The following is a 19,418-nucleotide window of genomic DNA, read 5'->3' on the forward strand; positions in this document are numbered from 1 at the left end:
GGTTGCTGTTCAACCGTTTCAAGAGATAGCATATGATCAAGAGCCTATGATACTAAAGGAGGAAGTCCAAGTTGCACTGAAGGATTTGGCAATGAACAAGTCACCAGGAATTGATGGAATAAAAATTGAAATATTTTAAGAAAGTGAGGCAGCACAGGAGGCACTCAATCATCTAGACCAAGAAATTTGGAAGACAACTATCTGGCTGACTGAGTGGAAAAGATCCGTATTTGTGCCCATTTCAAAGATAGGTAACCCAACTGAATGCAGAAATCATCGGACAATATCTTTGATATTCTATGCGAGGAAAGTGTTACTAAAGGTAATACAGAAACTGCTACAATCATACATTGACAGAGAACTTTCAGAGGTTCAAGCTAGATTCAGAAGAGGCCGTGGAACGAGGGATATCATTGCTGATGTCTGATAGATCTTGGCTGAAAGCAGAGAATATCAGAAAGATGTTTACCTGTGCTTTATTGACCACACAAAAGCTTTTGGTTGTGTGGATCATGACAAGCTATGGACAACACTGCGGAGTATTACGTTACACTTAATTGTGCTCATGAAGAATCTGTACATGGACCAAGAGGCAGTTGTTCGAACAGAACACGGGAAACACTGAAAGGTTTAAAATTAAGAAACGTGTAGGACAGGGTTGTATTCTTTCACCATACTTATTCAACCTATATGTTGAGCAAATAATCCAAGAAGTTGGGTTCTATGAAGAAAACTTGGCATCAAGATTGGAGGAAGACTCATTAACAACCTGTGATATACAGATGATACAACCTTGCATGCTGAAAGTGAAGAAGACTTAAAAAATATTTACTGATGAAGATCAAAGAGCACAGCCTTTGGTGTGGATTGCGTATCAACGTAAAGAAAACCAAAAGTCCTCACCACTGAACCAATAAACAACATTCTTATCAATGGAGAAAAGATTGAAGTTGTCAAGGACTTCATTCTTCTTGGATCAACTATCAACACTCATGGAAGCAGCAGTCAAGAAATCAAACGAAGTATTGCATTATGCAAATCTGCTGCACAAGACCTTTTTAAAGTGTTGAAGAGCAATGATATCAGCTTGAAGACTATGGTACACCTAACCCAAGCCATGGTATTTTCAATAGCCTCATGTGCATGTGAAAGCTGGAGACTGATACGGAAGGCCATGGAAGAATGGAGGCTTTTGTGTTGGAGGAGAATATTGTGTTGGAGAATATTGCAAGTGCCATGGGCTGCCAAAAAACCAACAGATTTGTGTTGGAAGAAGTGCAGCCAGAATGCTCCTTGGAGGCCAGGATGGCCAAACTTCATCTCTCATGCTTCGGACATATTGTCAGGAGGGAGACCAGTCTCTGGAGTAGGTTATCATGTTTGGTAAGGTGGAGGGTCAGAGAAAAAGAGGAAGACCCCTAGCGAGATGGATTGGCAAAGTGGCAGCATCAATGGCTCAAGCATGGCAACAATAGTGAGGTTGGCCCAGGATCGAGCAGTGTTTCGTTCTGCTGTGCATAAGGTCGCTATGAGTCATTACCAACTCGATGGTACCTAACAACATGTCAATAAATCTTGTACCTTTCTTTTATACACACACACACACACACACACAAACTCAAATAAAAGTAAATCAATCCGAGGCATTTAAAAAAAAAATTCCATTTTCCTGAAAGGGACCGTATTAGAAGGTCCTGTATAGAGTGGGAGATAATGTGAAACTAAAACTCAGAATCATAAAAAAGATTCAGGTCTGGAACTGAGCTCACCTCTGTGGCACAAATTTCAGTGAAGCAATAGGGGTAAACAACAACACTAGGGAGGCATACACACCATCGAATGGTGAACCACTCACGATCAAAAGGGCAGCATTTACCTAAGGACAAAATTCATAAGGGCTGGGGAAGAAGGAGGAATGAAAATGAAAAGCATTGGCAAGAAGTGTGTGACGTAAGATTAAGGGGTGATGTTACATTAAGAGAATTGTAATCATTGAGATGGATGAAATGTATGATATGTTGAATGTAAACCTCATGATCTGCTCTGTAAACAAACCTTCACTCAATTTACAGTAAAAGTTAAAAACAAAAAACCCGCCATAGTTTACTTCATTGTTAAACTCTCCAAGATTCCAATAGCAGCTGATGTTATAAGAGGGGCTTGTCTTTCTCTTTATATCAGGAAAAGAAGAGAACACTATTTTAGGAGAGTTTCTTGAAAATAAAGGAATACAAAATCATTTCACTCTAATTCTAAAACTTTGAAAAATACACCCTTCTCATAAAAAGTCACAAAGGGAAAAACAGCATTGTATCTCCATACAAAGTCTGTAGATATATGCTGTCACTCAATCTTAAATATATCAAGAGAAAATAAAAAGAGTGTTGTTGTTGTTAATTGTGGTCAAGTCGATTCTGACCCATAGTGACCCTGTATAGAGTTTCCAAGGAGCTGCGGGTGAGTTTGAACCACCGACCTTGCAGTTTAAACAACTTTGCAGTCTGACGCATTAGCCCATAGTGCCACACCAGGACTCCAAAAAGAGTGTAGGAGATACATAAAGAAACTTGACTTTCTGGTTCGTCCTGGGTGGTGTACTACGTGCTGGGCTTGCCTGTTAAAGGCTGATGGTCAACTACAAATTCAGAGGCTGGTGATGCAGCAATCAGGACTGTCCATGACGACTGGTGTTGACTTGCTCGGGGTGGGGTTGGGGTAGTCAGCTAGTCCTGCCTCTCTGAATGGACTCAGCCAGGATGATCTGGTCTAGTTTTAATGGAGACATCACAGTGAAAGAGATAACGTGGTACCTGTCTTTTTTCTAGATAGCCCATAGCTTCATCCATCATCACAGGCACTGAAAGAGAAAAAAACAACTTTAAAATCACTTTTGAAAAATGAACCACCAAGCCCTAGCACACTCAGTTTATGCATAGAAAAATTCTGAATAATCTGTCCTCTCTGGGATTTGCCCCAATGGCCATTCCCATTTGAAATGTCTTCCTCTGTCTTCTGTTTACATCTTGCTTGTTACTTTTCCAGAACATATTCAGTCCTATTTCTTCATGCTTATGTTCATTACAGTTAATATTCATTTATTTCTCTTCTGAACTACAACAATCACCAACTAATGTAACTCATCACAGCCCACATCTATTAATGTTCTGGCAAAGACAGTAACTTACAATTTCTTTTCTCCTCAAAGTATTCCTTATAAAAAATTCAAATAGTGCTTACACCGTTTTTCTTCATTATATGAAGGTATGACAATAGAAAGTTGTTTGGTAGGTGAGTCCCGTATATTGGGTAAAGATTCCTTCTGGCCGCTGGCATTTAAGAAGAACTTCTCATCTTCATGTTGATGAAACTGTGTCATTTTCATAGCAGTTATAAATGCAACAAAGGAAATCTAAAAGCAGACATGTACAAAAGAAATCATGTTATGTGGATCTTTTAAACAGGTTTTGTTAGAATATACCATTTATGTGATTTTTTTTTGAGTGGTACAATACTCACTCTCTGGAGTCTCTGGATGATTATCGAGTTTTCTGCTAACTAATTTGCTTCCACCCAAAGGCAACTTGAAAGAAAGGTCTGGCAATCAACTTTTGAAAAAAATCAGCCACTGTCAACACTATGGTGCTCAGGTTCTACTCTGACACACAGGGAATCAACTCAACAGCTACTAGGGTTTGGTATTCACTTTGTTTTTAGTTCCTTAAAAATGGTCTAACAGTGACTCTAAAATTAGAAGAGTTAAATACCCAACTTATGAACTGATGACTGTCCTTTTTACCTAGTCATTTACTGTGACACTAATGCCTAAGAGGGTCTTTGTCTCTTCACACTTGTCATTCCCCAAGAAGCCTCTCAGTTCTCTTGACTTCCAGATCTAGTAGAGAACAGCAATTATGGAAATCCAGTCCACTCTCAGGTGTCCTGCAAACTTGATCCCCAGCATGCACACACAGTGAGGTCCCATCCTGGCAGTACTATGGTGGTGGTGATGAGCCGTGGAGTTGGTTATGACTCATAGTGACCCTGTACAGGATCTCCGAGGATGTAAATCTTTAAGGGAGCAGAAAGACTCATCTTTCTCCCACGGAACAGCTGGTAGTTTCAACCTGCTGAGTGTGAGATTAGCAGCCCGATTTGTAACCATTACACTACCAGAGCTCCTTACAGGCTGCTAATCTGAATGTAAAGGGTGGCATCTCTCCATTTATTAAATAGAATTCAAGCTCATTCCAAATCATGTAGGGTAAATTCACTTGGCAATTTTTCTATTACTTACAGATCAGGAAATGTTTAAAATGTTTTTTGTATCAATATACAAAAATCAATTGGATTTCTCTATGCTAATAAAGACAGCTCTCAAAAGGAAATTAGGAATACAATACCATTTATAAAAGCCACCCAAAAGATGAAATGTTGTTGTTGATAAGTGCCATTGAGTCGGTTCCGACTAATAGTGACCCTTTATAAGGTTTTCAAGGAACGGCTGATGGGTTTGAACTGCCAACCTTGTAATTCAAACTAACCTTGCAATCCATTACTTATCCTACAGTGTCACACCAGGACTCCAAAAGATGAAATACTTAGAAATAAATAAATCTAAGTTGAGAAACAAAAGGCCTACACAAAGAAAACTATAAAACACTACTAAAAGAAACTAAAAGAGATTTACAAAAATGGACGAATATACCAGGCTCATGGACAGAAACACCTAGCACTGTGAAAATGTCAATACTACCCAACACAATCTATAGATGTGGCAAAATCTCAATTCAGATTCCAACATCATTCTTTTGTTATTGTTGTGAGGTGCCATCAAGTTGGGATCGACTCATAGAGACCCTGTGCACAGCAGAATGAAACACTATTTAGTCCTGGGCCAACCTCACAATTGTCACGTTTGACCCCACTGATGCTGTCATTTTGCCAATCCATCTTGCTGGAGGGGGGGGGGTCTTCCTCTTTTTCTCTGACTTTCCACCTCACCAAACATGATATCCTTCTCCAGCGACTCTTTAGAGATGGAAAAATTTATAATGAACTTCGTATGGAAAGAAAAGAGACTTAAGATAAACCAAGCACTGCTTAAGAAGAACAAAGTTGGAGACCTCTCACTTCCGGATCTCAAAATTTACTACATAGTCACATTGGTTAAAAAAAAGCCTGGTACTGGTACAACGAACGATATAATAGATCAATGGAACAGAATCGAGAACCCATCCACATACAGTCAACTGATCTCTGACAAAAGGCCAAAACACATTTAATGGGAAAGTGATAGTCTCTTCAACAAATGATGCTGGCAAAAGTGGAAATCAATTTGCAGAAAAATGAAACAAGACCCATATTTGACTATCTCACAGCATATACAAATAGCAAACTAAACATGGATTAAAGATCTAAATGTAAAACCTAGAAATATAAAGATCATCAATGAAAAAATAGGGTCAAATTTAAGAGTCCCAATATATAGCATATAACCACCACCACTGTATGGTGGTGGTGGTGGTTATGTGTCATGGAGTCAGAACCAACTCATAGCAACCCTGTACAGGGTTCCCGAGGTTGTAAAATCTTTACAAGAGCAGAAAGCCTCATCTTTCTCTCGCGGAACAGCTGGCAGTTTCAAACTGCTGACCTTGCGGTTCGCAGCCCAATTCGTAACCACTACGCTACCAGAGCTCCTATACACACACACACACACACACACACATATATATGGTGTTGTTGAGTGCTGTCGAATCGGTTCTGATCCATAGCGACCCTGTATAGGGTTTCCAAGGAGCAGCTAGTGAACTTGAACCACTGACCTTGCAGTTTAAATGGCTCTGCAGTCTGGCACATTAACCCACAGCGCCACACCAGGATTAGAACCCCTAAATTTGACCCTATTTTTTCATTGATGATCTTTATAGTTCTAGGTTTCACATTTTGAACTTTAATCCACATTGAGTCTACATTTTGTATATGGTGTGAGATAGTCAAATATGGGTCTTGTTTCATGGAGTCCTGGTGTGACATTGTGGGCTAATGTATCAGACTGCAAAGTCATTTGAACTGTAAGGTCTGCGGTTCAAGCTCACCAGCTGCTACTTGGAAACCCTATACAGGGTTGCTATGGGTTGGAATCGACTCAACGGCACTTAACAACAACAACAACAACAATATATAGCATAAGGAGCTCTGGTAGCATAGTGGTTACGAGTAAGGTTGCAAATCTCACGTTCAGCAGTTCAAAACTACCAGCTGTTCCTCAGGAGAAAGATGAGGCTTTCTGCCCCAGTAAAGATTTATAGCCTCGGAAACCCTATCTATATCATGTCGCTATAAGTCGGAACCAACTCCATAGCACACAACCACCACCACCAATACATAGCATACATATACTATCAAACATTACAAAATAACAGTAGAAGACAAAATAGGAGACTAGACCTCCTAAAAACTAGACATTTATGTACATCAAGGATTTCGTCAAGATAGTAAAAAGAAGTCCACAGACTGGGAAAAGTTTTTGCAACAACATACCAGACAAAGGACTAGTATCTAAAATTCATAGAAAATTACAACACCTTTATAAGAGAAAAGACAAACAATCCAATAAAAAATGGACACAGGGCATGAAAAAACACTTCACCAAGGAAGACATGCAGGCAACCAACAAACATATGAAGAAATGTTCAGTCATTAAACTGCTGTTGTTGTTAAGTGCTACTGAGTCAGTTCTGACCCATGGTGACCCTGTATAGGGTTCCCAAGGAGTTGCTGGTGAGCGTTCTTGAACCACTGACCTTGTGGTTCAAACAGACTTTGCAATCCAGCACATTAAACCACAGCACCACACCAGGACTCACCCATTAACCATTGTTGTTGTTGTTAAGTGCCATTGTCAAGTCGGTTCCGACCCACAGCGACCCTGTATAGGGTTTCCGAGGAGTGGTTGATAAGCTTGAACTGCCAACCTTGAGGTTCAAGCTGACTTTGCAGTCCAGTGCACTATCCCAAAGCACCACACCAGGACTCCTAAAGACAGCCTAAGTGCCCATTAATGGAAGAATGGATAAATAAACTTTGGTACATACACACAATGGAATATTATGCAATGCTGAAGAATAATGATGAATCTGTTCATCACGATGAATAATGTTCAATAATGATGAAAAGTGTTCATCCTCATAATATGGATGAACCGGGAGGATATTATGCTGAGTGAAATTAGTCAGTCACAAAAGGACAAATATTGTATGAGATCATAATTGTAAAAACTTAAGAAAAGGTTTCCATATTGAAACAGTCTTTGATGGTTACCAGGGGTGGATGGACAGGGAGAGTGATTAATTCACTGGCTAACGGGTAGATACATATTAACTTAGTAGACTGGAGGGCAATATACAAGAAGGGGGAGGGTGAGAGAATGATGAAGATAGGTGAAGACACAGGGAGACAAATAGAGATATATGAAAACCTTGGAACAACAGTGTTCTGTGGGTAGATACATGGATTCAGGATCAATGGGTAAGGAAGGAATAATAAGATATATTTATATATCCCACAAATATATAAGAATTTTAAAGAGCCTATTTGTATATGAGTATTTACCTTTCATGCAAACACAGCTATGAATGTGGTGGAGCATACAGCAAGCAAAAGGATGAAAATTTCCTAGATTTTATCAAGCATTTTAGGGCAATGAGTTAGTGGTCCTGGGGCATCAGGACCATAGTCTCAGGGGACACCATTGTCAATTGGCATAACATAGTCCACCGAGACAATGTTTTAAATCCTGCAAGGGTGAGTAGCTTCTGGGATTTTGAAAGTACATGAATGGCTGTCTAAGGTACAGGTATTCGTCTCTCCACAAACAGAAGAGTGATAAAAGCTGAAGAGGCTTGGAATCAATTAGGTCAATGGGTTAATGGAACACATGAGTCCATGACTCTGAGACCAAAAGAACTAGACAGGGCCCAGCTACCACTACCAACTGCCTTGAAAAGGATCATACTGGAGGAACCCAGATAGACTGGGAGGAAATGTGGAACAAGACTTAAAATTATTTTAGACTGGGTTTTACTGGTTAGAAAGAGACTGGAGGAACCTATGACTATGGACCTTGACCACCCTTCAGTCTGGAAAGGAACTCAACCTTGCAGTCCAATTTTCAGCCAAGCAGTAGCTGGGTTTATTGGAGGGGAGTGGGGGGCAACACTAGCAAGGTATGTTCACCAAGGAATGGTCAATCATTCAAAATCAAAAGGGCAACCAACATATGCCTAAGAACAAAGTTGAAAAGGAATGGGAAGGTGGGTTGAATGCAAATAGCAATTACAGGGAGGTAATGGAGGTCGGAATCCACTCAACGGCACTTAACAACAACAATGGAGCTCTGGTAGTGTAGAAGTTACAAATTGGGCTGCAAGTCTCAGGGTCAGCAGTTCGAAACTACCAGCTGTTCCGTGGGAGAAAGATGAGTCTTTCTACTCCAAGATTTACAGCATCGGAAACCCTGTCCAGGGTCGCTATGAGTTGGAACCGACTTCACGGCACATAACAACAACAACAACCTGGATAATGTAGCATGGAGAGGATTGTAATCAGAGACGAAAAAAAGTGTCTTGAGTTGTTGAGCAACGCTGATGATCTAGTCTGTAAACCCTCACTCAATTCACAAAAAGTTTTTTTAAATGTTGAATTTCCTGAATAATGGCAAATAAAATCTGAATTTGAGTTTATTATGTTTCTTTTAGAAGCAGAATAATAACGCAGGTTGTTTAATTACGGGGCATACAACCCATAGACAAGGTAATATGAGTCTAAGCCTCATCTTTCCTGCTCACACACTGTCCTTAGTGGATCTTCTTGAACCAGATTTACTCCAATCTGTACTGGATGGCTCCTTTCAATGCTTCGTCATCACTTTTTATTTGCTTAACCACATCAGCACAAGAGTCCAGGAAGCACATACCGTCTTTGGGTCTAAGACCTTCCCCACAAGGTAGCCACAACAGCTGAGGCTGAAAGCCTTGGAGCGGCTCTTGGTAGGGGTCGAAGCTGACAAGGAGAGTGGGCAGGGGTCCTGGCGAGTGGGGCGGGAAGGGCAGGCTGGGTGGGCGCGTCGCAATGTTTAACAGGAGTCACCAAAGAAAAATAAAGACCCCGAGAGAGGGGGAGTGAAACTCTGGGAGAAAAATTCTGGGGTCAAGGATTGTAAGGAAGAGCTAGTATTGCTCCGGAGGGAACATTCTGGGAGCCGAAGCAGAGCCTCCAGCAGAGCGGTGAGCCCAGACCCGGGTCGGTCCCAAACCCCCGTCCTCACCAATATCAGGGTTGCGAGCGCCAGCACCGCGAAGAGAACCACCAGCTGCAGCAAGAACGGTGCCATCCTCCATGCCAGATGCGCCTCCCGGCCTATTTCCACTACTCTATTCCGCTACAATACACACACGCGGAAGCGCGGCTTGGCCCGCCTCTCGCCTCCAGAGAGGTGTCGCCGGTCCCGGCCTATCCGCCCGCCTGTCACAGCGCCCCCGCGTGGCAACGCGATAAAGAAGCGCTGATCTGTGAGAAATCAGTCCGTGGAGCGACTCCTTAGGTGGGTATTTAAGTTTTTTTTTTTTTTTGGGGGGGGTAGTTAAGTTTTCACAGGTGAAGATATAGACGCCCACTTAAATTTAATTTTTAGATAAACTAATAAATTTTTGTGCAATATTTTGGGCAGACTCATGAAAATATTATCTGATATTCACGGGATGTATTTTAGGAGCTGTGGTGGTATATTGGGTTAAACACTGGGCTACTAACAGCAAGTTCAAATTTACCAGCATCTCGTGGGGAAAAGATGAGGCTACCTGCTTCTGTAAAAGTTTACAGTCTTGAAAACCCTGGGGAGCAGTTCCACTTTGTTGCTATGAGTTGGCATCAACTTGATAGCAGTGAGGTTGGTTTTCTGATTTTCGTGATACAATGTGTTAAGTGTTGGGCTGCTAACCTAAAGGTATACAGGAGGAAGTCATGACAATGTACTTCTGTAAAGATTTACAGTTTTGGAAACTCTCTAGGCAGTTCTGCTCTGTTCTATAGGGTTGCTGTGAGTCAGAATTGATGCTGTTTACTGCGAGTGTTCATTGCACCTCCACCATACAAGAAGGGCTTTTGCCTTCTCCTGATTAAGAAGTGTCAGGTGATGCTACGTTGCCATACAAGCAAAGGTTTATTACAGGAAAGAGGAGGGCTTAATAAAAAGTTTAATCTCAGTCTTCTGAACAAAGATTTTGCAGGTGTTTAAAAAGTTTTGGGTAGGGAAAGGCTTCATGTTTATTCATAGGGATACGCAGGGAGACCCATGCTAATTGGCTGTGTTCTCAACATTTCTTCAAGATGGATTCCACGGGGAAAGGCCTTTGGTAAGGGACCTGTTGCTGTTGTTACGTGCCATCGAGTCGGTGCTGACCCATAGCCACCCTATGCCCAACAGAACGAAACACTGCCTGGTCCTGTCCCATCCTCACCATTACTGCCAATCTTGAGCCCATTGTTCTGCCACTGTTCCAGCCCGTCTCTCCATCTCATTGGAGGGTCTCCCTCTTTTTTTGCTGACCCTCCACTTTAATAAAAGGTGCTCTGGTAGCATAGTGGTTACGTAGTGGGCTGTTTAACCTCAAGGTCAGCAGTTGGAAATTACCAGCTTCATGTCTCAGGTTGTTAACGAGTCTTCCTCCAATCCTGAAGCCACATTCTTCTACATATAGTCCAATTTCTCAGATTGTTTGCTCAGCATACAGATTGAATGAGGATGGTGAAAAAATACAATCCTGGCACATACCTTACCTGATTTTAAACCATTCAGTGTCCCCTTGTTCTGTGAATGACTGCCCCTTGGTCTATGTACAGGTTCCTCGTGAGCACAATTAAGTGTCCCAGAATACTCATTTTCCACAATATTGTCCATAACTTGTCATGATCCACACTGTCAAAAGTCTTTGCATAGTCAATAAAGTACAGGTAAAAATATTTCTGGTATTTTCTGCTTTCAACCAAGATCCATCTGATGTCAGCAATGATGGCCCTTATTCCATGTCCTCTTCTGAATGCTGTGTGACTCTCTGGCAGTTCCCTGGCAATGTACTGTTAAAGCCATTTATGAATTTATGTTTAGCAAAATTTTACTTCCATGTGATATTAATGATTTATTTTTCTGATGGTTTCCACATTCAGTTGGTTGGGGAAGACAATACTTATTCCAGGGTGTCCCTCATGTCTACCTCTGGGAGTGACTGGTGATTTCCTCTGCCCACAAGGAAAGGTCCTCCTTCTAGCTGGGTAAAACCAGTTAGCCTGTTGTTGTTAAGTGCCTTTGAGTCATTCTGACTCATAGAAACCGTGTATATGGTTTTTAAGGAGCTGCTATTGGGCCATAGGAGCTCTGGTAGCGTAGTGGTTATGAATCGGGCTGCAAACCTTAAGGTCAGTAGTTTGAAACTACCAGCTGTTCTGCGGAAGAAAAATGAGGCTTTCTGCTCCCGTAAAGATTTACAGCCTCGGAAACCCTGTACAGGGTCGCTATGGGTCGGAACCGACTTGACAGCACTTAACAACAACAACATTGGGCCATGGTTGGGAAATCCTTTTTCTGCTAAGGACTGTTTGGATATTTATAACATCACTTAATATAAATTTATGTTGCTATGAAAAAAGCTCCTGGTGGTGGTGTGCCGTGGAGTCACTTCCGACTCATAGCGACCCTATACAGGGTTTCCGAGGCTGTAAATCATTTCGTGAGCAGAAAGCCTCATCTTTCTCCCGCAGAACAGCTGGTAGTTTTGAACTGCTGACCTTGAGATTAGTAGCCCAATTCGTAACCACTACTCTACCACAGCTCCTTGAAAAAAAGCTCCTAGATTTATTGAATTTTGAGTCCTGCCTGTGGTTGTCTTGGCAGGGCCAGACCATATGATTTCATGGGCTCATATGGCCCATGGGTCCAACGTTCCCTACCCCTGGTTTAAACCTTGTAGTGAGCAGTCCAGTGATTATCCTACAGTAACACAACAGTTAGGCTGTAGTTGTTGTTAAGTGCTGTCAAGTCAGTTCTGACTCATAGCGACCCTATATACAGGAGCAGTTAGCTAGTGGGTTTGAACTGCTGACCTTTCAATTCACAGTCCGGTACTGATCCTATAACGCCACACCAGGAGTCCATGCTAGCCTGTACAAGGAAATAAATACAGAAATCCATGGTGGTCTGTTTACAGTAAGTGAATTTTAAAATAGGCAATGTCTTGTGATTCTGTCTTTCATCTTTCAAGAAACCCTCTAGGCTCCCTGTCTCAGGAAGGCTTGGAGTAGCAGATACTGCAGGCTGGGCCACAGAAAGGTCTTAGCTGGGTCCATCATAGCTGCTCTGATTTAGGGGTGGATGGCTGTGGAGCTACAGTTCTTAGAATCTTCCAACTCCGAGAATCTACTCAGTGAACATTTACTGAGTGCCTACGTTCTGCTCCTGTAAAGATTTACAGCCTCGGAAACCCTGTACAGGGTCGCTATGAGTCGGTTCCGACTCCACGGCACATAACCACCACCACTGTAGTGTAGCGGTTAGACCGGCTGCTAACCTCAAGGTCAGCAGTTTGAAACTACCAGTGTGGTTCCATGGGAGAAAGATGAGGCTTTCTGCTCCCATAAAGATTTATTACAGCCTTGGAAACCCTGTTGTTGGTGTTGTTAAGTGCCATCGAGTCGGTTTCGACCCATATCGACCCTGTACACCGAGGCTTTAAATCTTTCCTGGAGCAGAAAGCATCATCTTTCTCCCATGGAACGGCTGGTAGTTTCGAACTGCTGACCTTAAGGTTCGCAGCCCGATTTGTAACCACTACGCTACCAGAGCTCCTTGGAAACCCTATACAGTGTCGTTATGAGTCGGAACCTACTCCACAACACATCACCACCACCATCAGTGTGTATGTCCCCGGCACTAGGTCAGGCACTGAGTCTGGTCCTGGGGATACAACAGAGACCCAAAGAACCTGCCTGACCTTGAGGCAATCTTCCTTTCCTAGTAACTTTTTTTTTAAGAGGCTCCCTAGGCTCCCTGCCTTAATTCCACGCAAAGGGATTTTGTCCCGTATTTATCTAGGAGGGTGGTGGAGGCCTTGAGATGTAGTCTACAAAATACAAGCTTCTCCTTTGGAGTAATCTCTGGCTCTATAGAAAGTTTATTAATCTGATGGGGATAATGGTTGCACAGAAGATTCAGTAATTTCCTGGTGGTGGTGCAAGGAGCCCTTCACCTATGGAAGAGGCTAAGAGATGGAAAAGGACGCAGACATATTGGTATAATGCTCCACACTCAATATTTGTGTTGTGGTTTCATGCCCCTGCGTCATTTTGAAGCTTTGCCACCCTATATAGGCTTTCCCAGGGACATGTGCTGAGTTTGAATTGCGACCTTGAGGTCCAGGACTTCACACTCAATTTATGTTGTTATGTGCAATTGCTTCGGTTCCGACACATAGCGACCTGGTGTAGAGTTTCCGAGGAGCGGCTGGTGAGCTTGAACCGCTGCCGTGAGGTTCAAACCGACCTTGCAATCCAGCCCATTAATCTGCAGCGACAACTTCCTCTTAAACCTTCTGAACTAGCAGCATGTTTCCAAAGAGGGACACATCATCATTTCTCTATTAGGAGATTCGCCACATTACATCAAAGACGAGAAATACTACAGGGCCGTCACACTAGTGACCGTGGAACCACAGGCAGACCGAGGACAACTTCCGTCACATCCCAGTCTTCAGCTTCTCCCCAGGCGGGAGATGGGTGTGGTGCCGTGTGGAAAGTGCTAGGACTGACCGCGCTACCACGTGCGCTCGGGCTAAGATGGCGGCTGGGTTCAAGTAAGTGCCCGTGGCTGGCGGGCGGGAGTTTTGTGTTCTAAGGGATGGCTTGGGTGTTGGCACCCTTTAATGTTTGAGCTAAGATCCTCTCACCTGGAGGTCGTTCTTGTCTGGGCCTCACACCTTCCCCGGCCGAATTTAACGACCTAAGTGGTTGCGTTGAAGGCACGGGAGATGGGACGGACTTTGTTCGCAGGGTTTTGAACCCCCTGCGAACGCCTGTGAGTTTCATCTGAATCGCTAGCCGCCAGGTTCACTTACCATTCTAAAAGGTTTGTTCCTGGTACGTACGGTTTTAGTTAAGCCTTTTTTGTGCTGATCTGGTGAAGTCTGAATGTCTGAGAGCATTGCTTTTTAAATAAATAGGACACCAAAGAAAATCAATTCTATTGAAATATGTTTGTGTATTTCTTGATGTAATAATATGTGTATTTGAATTTTCTTGAAACAAGATGTAGTAGCAAATCTAATAACTACTGGAATTTCAAAGTAATGATGAGCCTAAAGATACCTTCAACAACTAAAACGGAAAAGGAAAATATCTAGGTGTTTTTGTTAATATTTATAGGTGACCAAACTGACTCCATGGCACATAACCACCACCACCACCACCACCTATAACTATAAAAAAATAAAGCTCAATACATCAGCATTGATCGTTCATCCTTAAGCAATTATAGGATCCCTGGTATGGTCCTATAGGATAAACAATGAACTGCTGCTAACCTCAGGGTCGGCAGTTCAAACCCACCAGTCACTGCTTGGAAATCCTATAAGGGTTGCTTTGAGTGGAACCCACTGACCGAAACTTATTAACAAACAACATGGTGTTATACATAAGAATTGATAAAGGAAATTTAGTTATCATTTTTGAAGATTAGCTGAATTACCAGACTCTTAAGATCCTTGCCAGGTTTTGGATTGATGTTAAGATTCCGTAATTTGTATGATAGTTTTATCTCGTGCTTTTCAGAACTGTGGAGCCTCTGGAGTACTACAGAAGATTTTTGGTCAGTAACATTAATGTCTTTTAATAGCAGTATTATATGTTTACTTTAAGAACACATTTCAAATCAAATTAATTCATTTGGATTTAAACTTATTTTGCATTGACATGGTTTAATGTGTTTTACTTTACTTTGTACAAAATTTACATGGATATATTGTAACATAAGGAGTCCTGGTGTGGCGCTGTAGGACTGCACGGTAGAGCTGAACCACCAGGTTGGCAGTTCATACTCACCGGCCACTCCTCATAAACCCTATACAGGGTTGCCATGGGTTGCAGCCAACTCCCAGGCACTCAACAATAACAATATTGTAATATATATTTTCTTTTAATTAAACATATTTATTTAGAAAGAGAACTGCCGTCCTGATGGAAGAGAACTTGGTGAATTCAGAACCACCACTGTCAACATAGGTGAGGATATTTTGAGTTCTAAAATAGGATGTTGAAGTTACTATGATCAGTTTTTAAAATAGTATTTTTCTTAGTTTTGAATACTTGTTGAATTCTAAAATAGGATGTTGAAGTTACTATGATACTTTGTTGTTTTTTAGTACTTTGTTGTTTTTCAGTACTTTCTTGTTTTTCAATACCTTTAAGTCGGTTGTATAATGTTTCCAAGGCTATAAATTTTGCAGGAGCAGAAGGCCTGTCTTTCCCCCCTGAAGTGGCTGGTAGGCTGGAACCAACAACTTTGTGGTTTGCAGTCTATTGCTTATCCTACAAATTCACTGTGCTCCCTATGAATATTTTTATACTAGTAGAGATTTTTATTTGTAAATCTTTCTTTTTTTAACCTGGTGGTGGTGGTTATGTGCTGTGGAGTTGGTTCTGACTCATAGCAACCGTATATGGGATTTCTGAGACTGTAAATCTTTACAGGAGCAGAAAGCCTCAGCTTTCTCCTGCGGAACTGTTGGTAGTTTCAAACTGCTGACCTTGAGATTAGCAGCCCGACTCATAACCACTCCGCTAATGTAGTACTCTGTTAGTTGATAAATACTTCATTTATATTTCAAAGTAACTGCAAAGAGTTTTTTCTCCCTTCCTTCAAAACCACAAATGTGTGGGTTTCTTATGTGTCTAATACATTTTTAGGAATTTTGTGGCTCTGTAAGATAAGCACTGGACTAGTGGTGCTGTGAGTTAATGCACTGGATTGAAGGTTGGTTTGAACCGCAAGATCGGTGGTTCAAGCTCAGCAGCCAGTCTTTGAAAACCCTATATGGGCTCACTATGAGTTGGAACCAACTCGACGGCCTAACTGCAAGGTTGGTAATTAAAACCCACCAGCCACTCCTCAGAAACCTTATACAGGGTTGTTACAAGACAGAACTGACTCAATAGCACTTAACAACAATACTTATTAAATCCTCTTATTGCAAATAGGGAATTTTCCAATTTCAAATGAATGGTAATTCCAAATTCTAGGCTTATGAACCATTTAAATATATTTCAGCCAAATCCTACATGCTAGCTACCATTTTTAAATCAATGATGCCTGAGTCTAGAGATAAATTTCCATAAGCAACTGAGACTGTAGAAATCTGAAGTTAACATTTAATTTTAGTTATTATATAGATAATTGTATAGCTATATTTTGTTTTTTAATGAGCTTTGTCATTTTACCTAAATACTTGTCTTTTCAGGTTCAATTACTACTGCAGATGGTTCTGCTTTAGTGAAGCTGGGAAATACGACTGTAATTTGTGGAATAAAAGCGGTATGATTAATTTTTATCATTGATACGAACTACCAAAGTAACTCCATATATTTATCATATATACTTAATAATTTTACTCTTGATTAGGTAGCTAATTGTCAGTTGTTCAGTATTTTCATTTCTGAAGAGCTTATTGGTATTAGATAATACAGCCCAAATTTAATGACTCTTAGTGTGGCGTTGTAAGGAGTTCTGGTAGCGTAGTGGTTACGAATCGGGCTGCGAACCTTAAGGTCAGCGGTTTGAAACTACCAGCCGCTCCGCGGGAGAAAGATGAGGCTTTCTACTCCCGTAAGGATTTACACCCTCGGAAACCCTGTACAGGGTCGCTATGGGTCGGACCCGACTCGACGGTACTTAACAACAACAACAACAACAGTGTGGCGTTGTGGGCTAATGCATCAGACTGCAAAGGCATTTGAACTGCAAGGTCGGTGGTTCAAGCTCACCAGCTGCTCCTCGGAAACCCTATACAAAGTTGCTATAGGTCGGAATCCGCTCGACGGCACTTAACTAAAACAACATAAGTAATTTATGAACATTTGTCAAATGTATCAAAATAAAAGTTTTAATTTTACCACTCTGTTTTTGGAAATTGATTGCAAATTAAGCGAGATTTGGGGCACTATTGTTTTAGCTACTGATGGCATTTAATTTGTGTGAAATGTGTAGTGCTTTGAGTCTGTTAAGAGGAAAGTTTAAGAAAATAATAGCTATCATTAACTGGGTACCTGCTGTATTTCAGACTATCCACTAGTTATTTTACAGATTTACTCAGTTTAGTCCTCAGAACAATCACTATCACTTGAGGTATATTTTTTTTCTCTCCCCTTTGTGATGAGATTCAGTAACTTGTCCAGGTACACAGGCTCATAAAAATAAACATAAGTCTGTCTCATAAAAGCACATAAAAAAGCCTGTGCTTTTAACTATACTACATTGGGTTATTTAATGTAAGTTCAAAGTCCTCCTCAGTAAAACTGGGTGATAACTAACATTAAGATTTGAACATTTATTTCTTATCTGGTTTTGTGTAAGGTGCTTAGTTAGAGGTACATGCTCTCATTTGACCCTCATAATGGTCCCTTGGAGTAGGCACTGTTCTTCCCATTTTTACAGATGAAGAAGTTAGAGGTTAAATAACTTGCCCAAGGTCTTTCAGCTTTTGCTGCCATTGAATTGATTCTGACTGATAGCACCCCAGTAGGCAGAGTAGAACTGCTCCATTGGATTTCCAAGTTTGTAAACCTTTATGGAAGCTTATTGCCTCTTCTTTCTCCCGCTTAATGGCTGGTGAGTTCAAACAGCTGACTTTTCCTTCAGTAGCCCAACACGTAACCCATAGCATCAACCAGGGCTCTTTGATTATTACATCCCCACCCACTTCCACTGAGTCAATTCTGACTCATCGCAACTCTATATAGGGATTCCGTAGCTGTAAAACTTTATAGGCACAGAAAGCTTCATCTTTATCCCTTGGAATATCTGGTAGGTTTGAACTGCCAGCCTTTTAGTTAACAGTCCAGTCCTTATCCTATAGTGCCGCCAGGTTTCCTTTATTATTCCCAACCCAAAACCCACTGCCCTAGAGTGGATTCCAACTCACAGTGACACTGTCTAGGGTTTCCAAGCCTGTAAATCCTTATGGGAGCAGAAACCTTCATCTTTCTCTTACAGAGTCACAGGTGGGTTTGAACTGCCCATCTTATGGTTAACAATCCAGTGCTTCTCCTACAGTGCTAACAAGGCACCTTATTATACCAACACTTCCTAAATCTGTTTGTGTCAGTGTCACCTGGGGATTAAATTCATATTCTTTCTAAATTAGTAGAAAAGGGTGGGGCAGACATCCAATTAGAAAAATTTAAAAAGATTTAAAATTAAGTATTTTAATGAACAACAAACACTGTAGCGTAGTCTACTATATTATACTGCTTTCTTACCGTGTAGTACTATTGTTAGGAGTTGAGTCTATGTGTTTTAAGCCCTGGGCTTAATTCCAGGCATAAAAGATACTGATGATTTAGTTAACTAGCTAGATGATGGTCTTTGGTAGTACCTTCTATATCTGATAGCTAAACTGTAGTTGTAATGGTTTTTAGCTGCTTTCAATAGGAAGCATTTGTTTTTATAGGAATTTGCAGCTCCACCAACAGATTCCCCTGATAAAGGATATGTAGGTAAGTTAAATGATTTTTTAAATTTTAATACAAATACCTTAACACATTTAATACTTATGTAGTCAAGTCCTAGCATTTAAGTGTTAGAGTTGAAGAGAATTATTTCAACTAAGATTTAGGAATATATGACAATACAGCTGACATTCCTGAAGCTTTTCTGTACCTGTGTTAGCAGAAACTGCTTAAAGCAAAAGAAAGAATTTTCTAAATTTAACTTTTATCAAACTTATTACCTATGGAGTAAAGAAGCAACATTTCATTTGTAGGGTAGCTATATTGGATGTATATTTTAATATACTATTAATTTTGTTTTACTGAAACATTGGTTTTCATTCATCAATTTTTTTTCCCAGGCACAAGCGTTTTATTTTACTTTATTTTTACGTTTTTATTGTGAATTGAGTGATAGTTTACATGGGAGAACATCGGCTTAATACTCATTGTATCATATTTCGTTGCATTGCAATGATTACAATCCCCTCCATGCATCATCAGTCAACAATATTTGCTTCTATTCCCTCTGTTTTTGTTTTTTAATGTTTTATTGTGAATCATATCATAGTCTACATGGGAGAACTTCAGTTCCGCATTCATTCCACTGT

At 41.0% G+C, this 19,418-nt stretch overlaps 2 protein-coding genes across 2 annotated transcripts in view; one reads left to right on the forward strand and one right to left on the reverse strand.

Annotated features, from left to right (window-relative positions):
- The window catches only part of ALG5 (ALG5, dolichyl-phosphate beta-glucosyltransferase), a 73,574-nt gene extending 64,180 nt beyond the window's left edge, over window positions 1-9,394 (reverse strand). Inside the window, exons 1-3 of the mRNA XM_006837699.1 lie at window positions 9,329-9,394; window positions 3,238-3,409; window positions 2,811-2,857 (exon numbers count right to left, since the gene is read on the reverse strand). Of these exons, the coding sequence (XP_006837762.1) occupies window positions 2,811-2,857; window positions 3,238-3,409; window positions 9,329-9,394 (285 nt within the window). The remainder of the gene's footprint in view (window positions 1-2,810; window positions 2,858-3,237; window positions 3,410-9,328) is intronic.
- A 4,481-nt stretch (window positions 9,395-13,875) lies between these two features.
- The window catches only part of EXOSC8 (exosome component 8), a 24,970-nt gene continuing 19,427 nt past the window's right edge, over window positions 13,876-19,418 (forward strand). The window contains exons 1-5 of the mRNA XM_006837653.1: window positions 13,876-13,904; window positions 14,878-14,914; window positions 15,264-15,327; window positions 16,563-16,636; window positions 18,771-18,816. Of these exons, the coding sequence (XP_006837716.1) occupies window positions 13,888-13,904; window positions 14,878-14,914; window positions 15,264-15,327; window positions 16,563-16,636; window positions 18,771-18,816 (238 nt within the window). The 5' untranslated portion in view covers window positions 13,876-13,887. The remainder of the gene's footprint in view (window positions 13,905-14,877; window positions 14,915-15,263; window positions 15,328-16,562; window positions 16,637-18,770; window positions 18,817-19,418) is intronic.

Source organism: Chrysochloris asiatica, unplaced genomic scaffold (genome assembly GCF_000296735.1).
Source record: "Chrysochloris asiatica unplaced genomic scaffold, ChrAsi1.0 scaffold00022, whole genome shotgun sequence".
NCBI classification, from domain to species: domain Eukaryota; kingdom Metazoa; phylum Chordata; class Mammalia; order Afrosoricida; family Chrysochloridae; genus Chrysochloris; species Chrysochloris asiatica.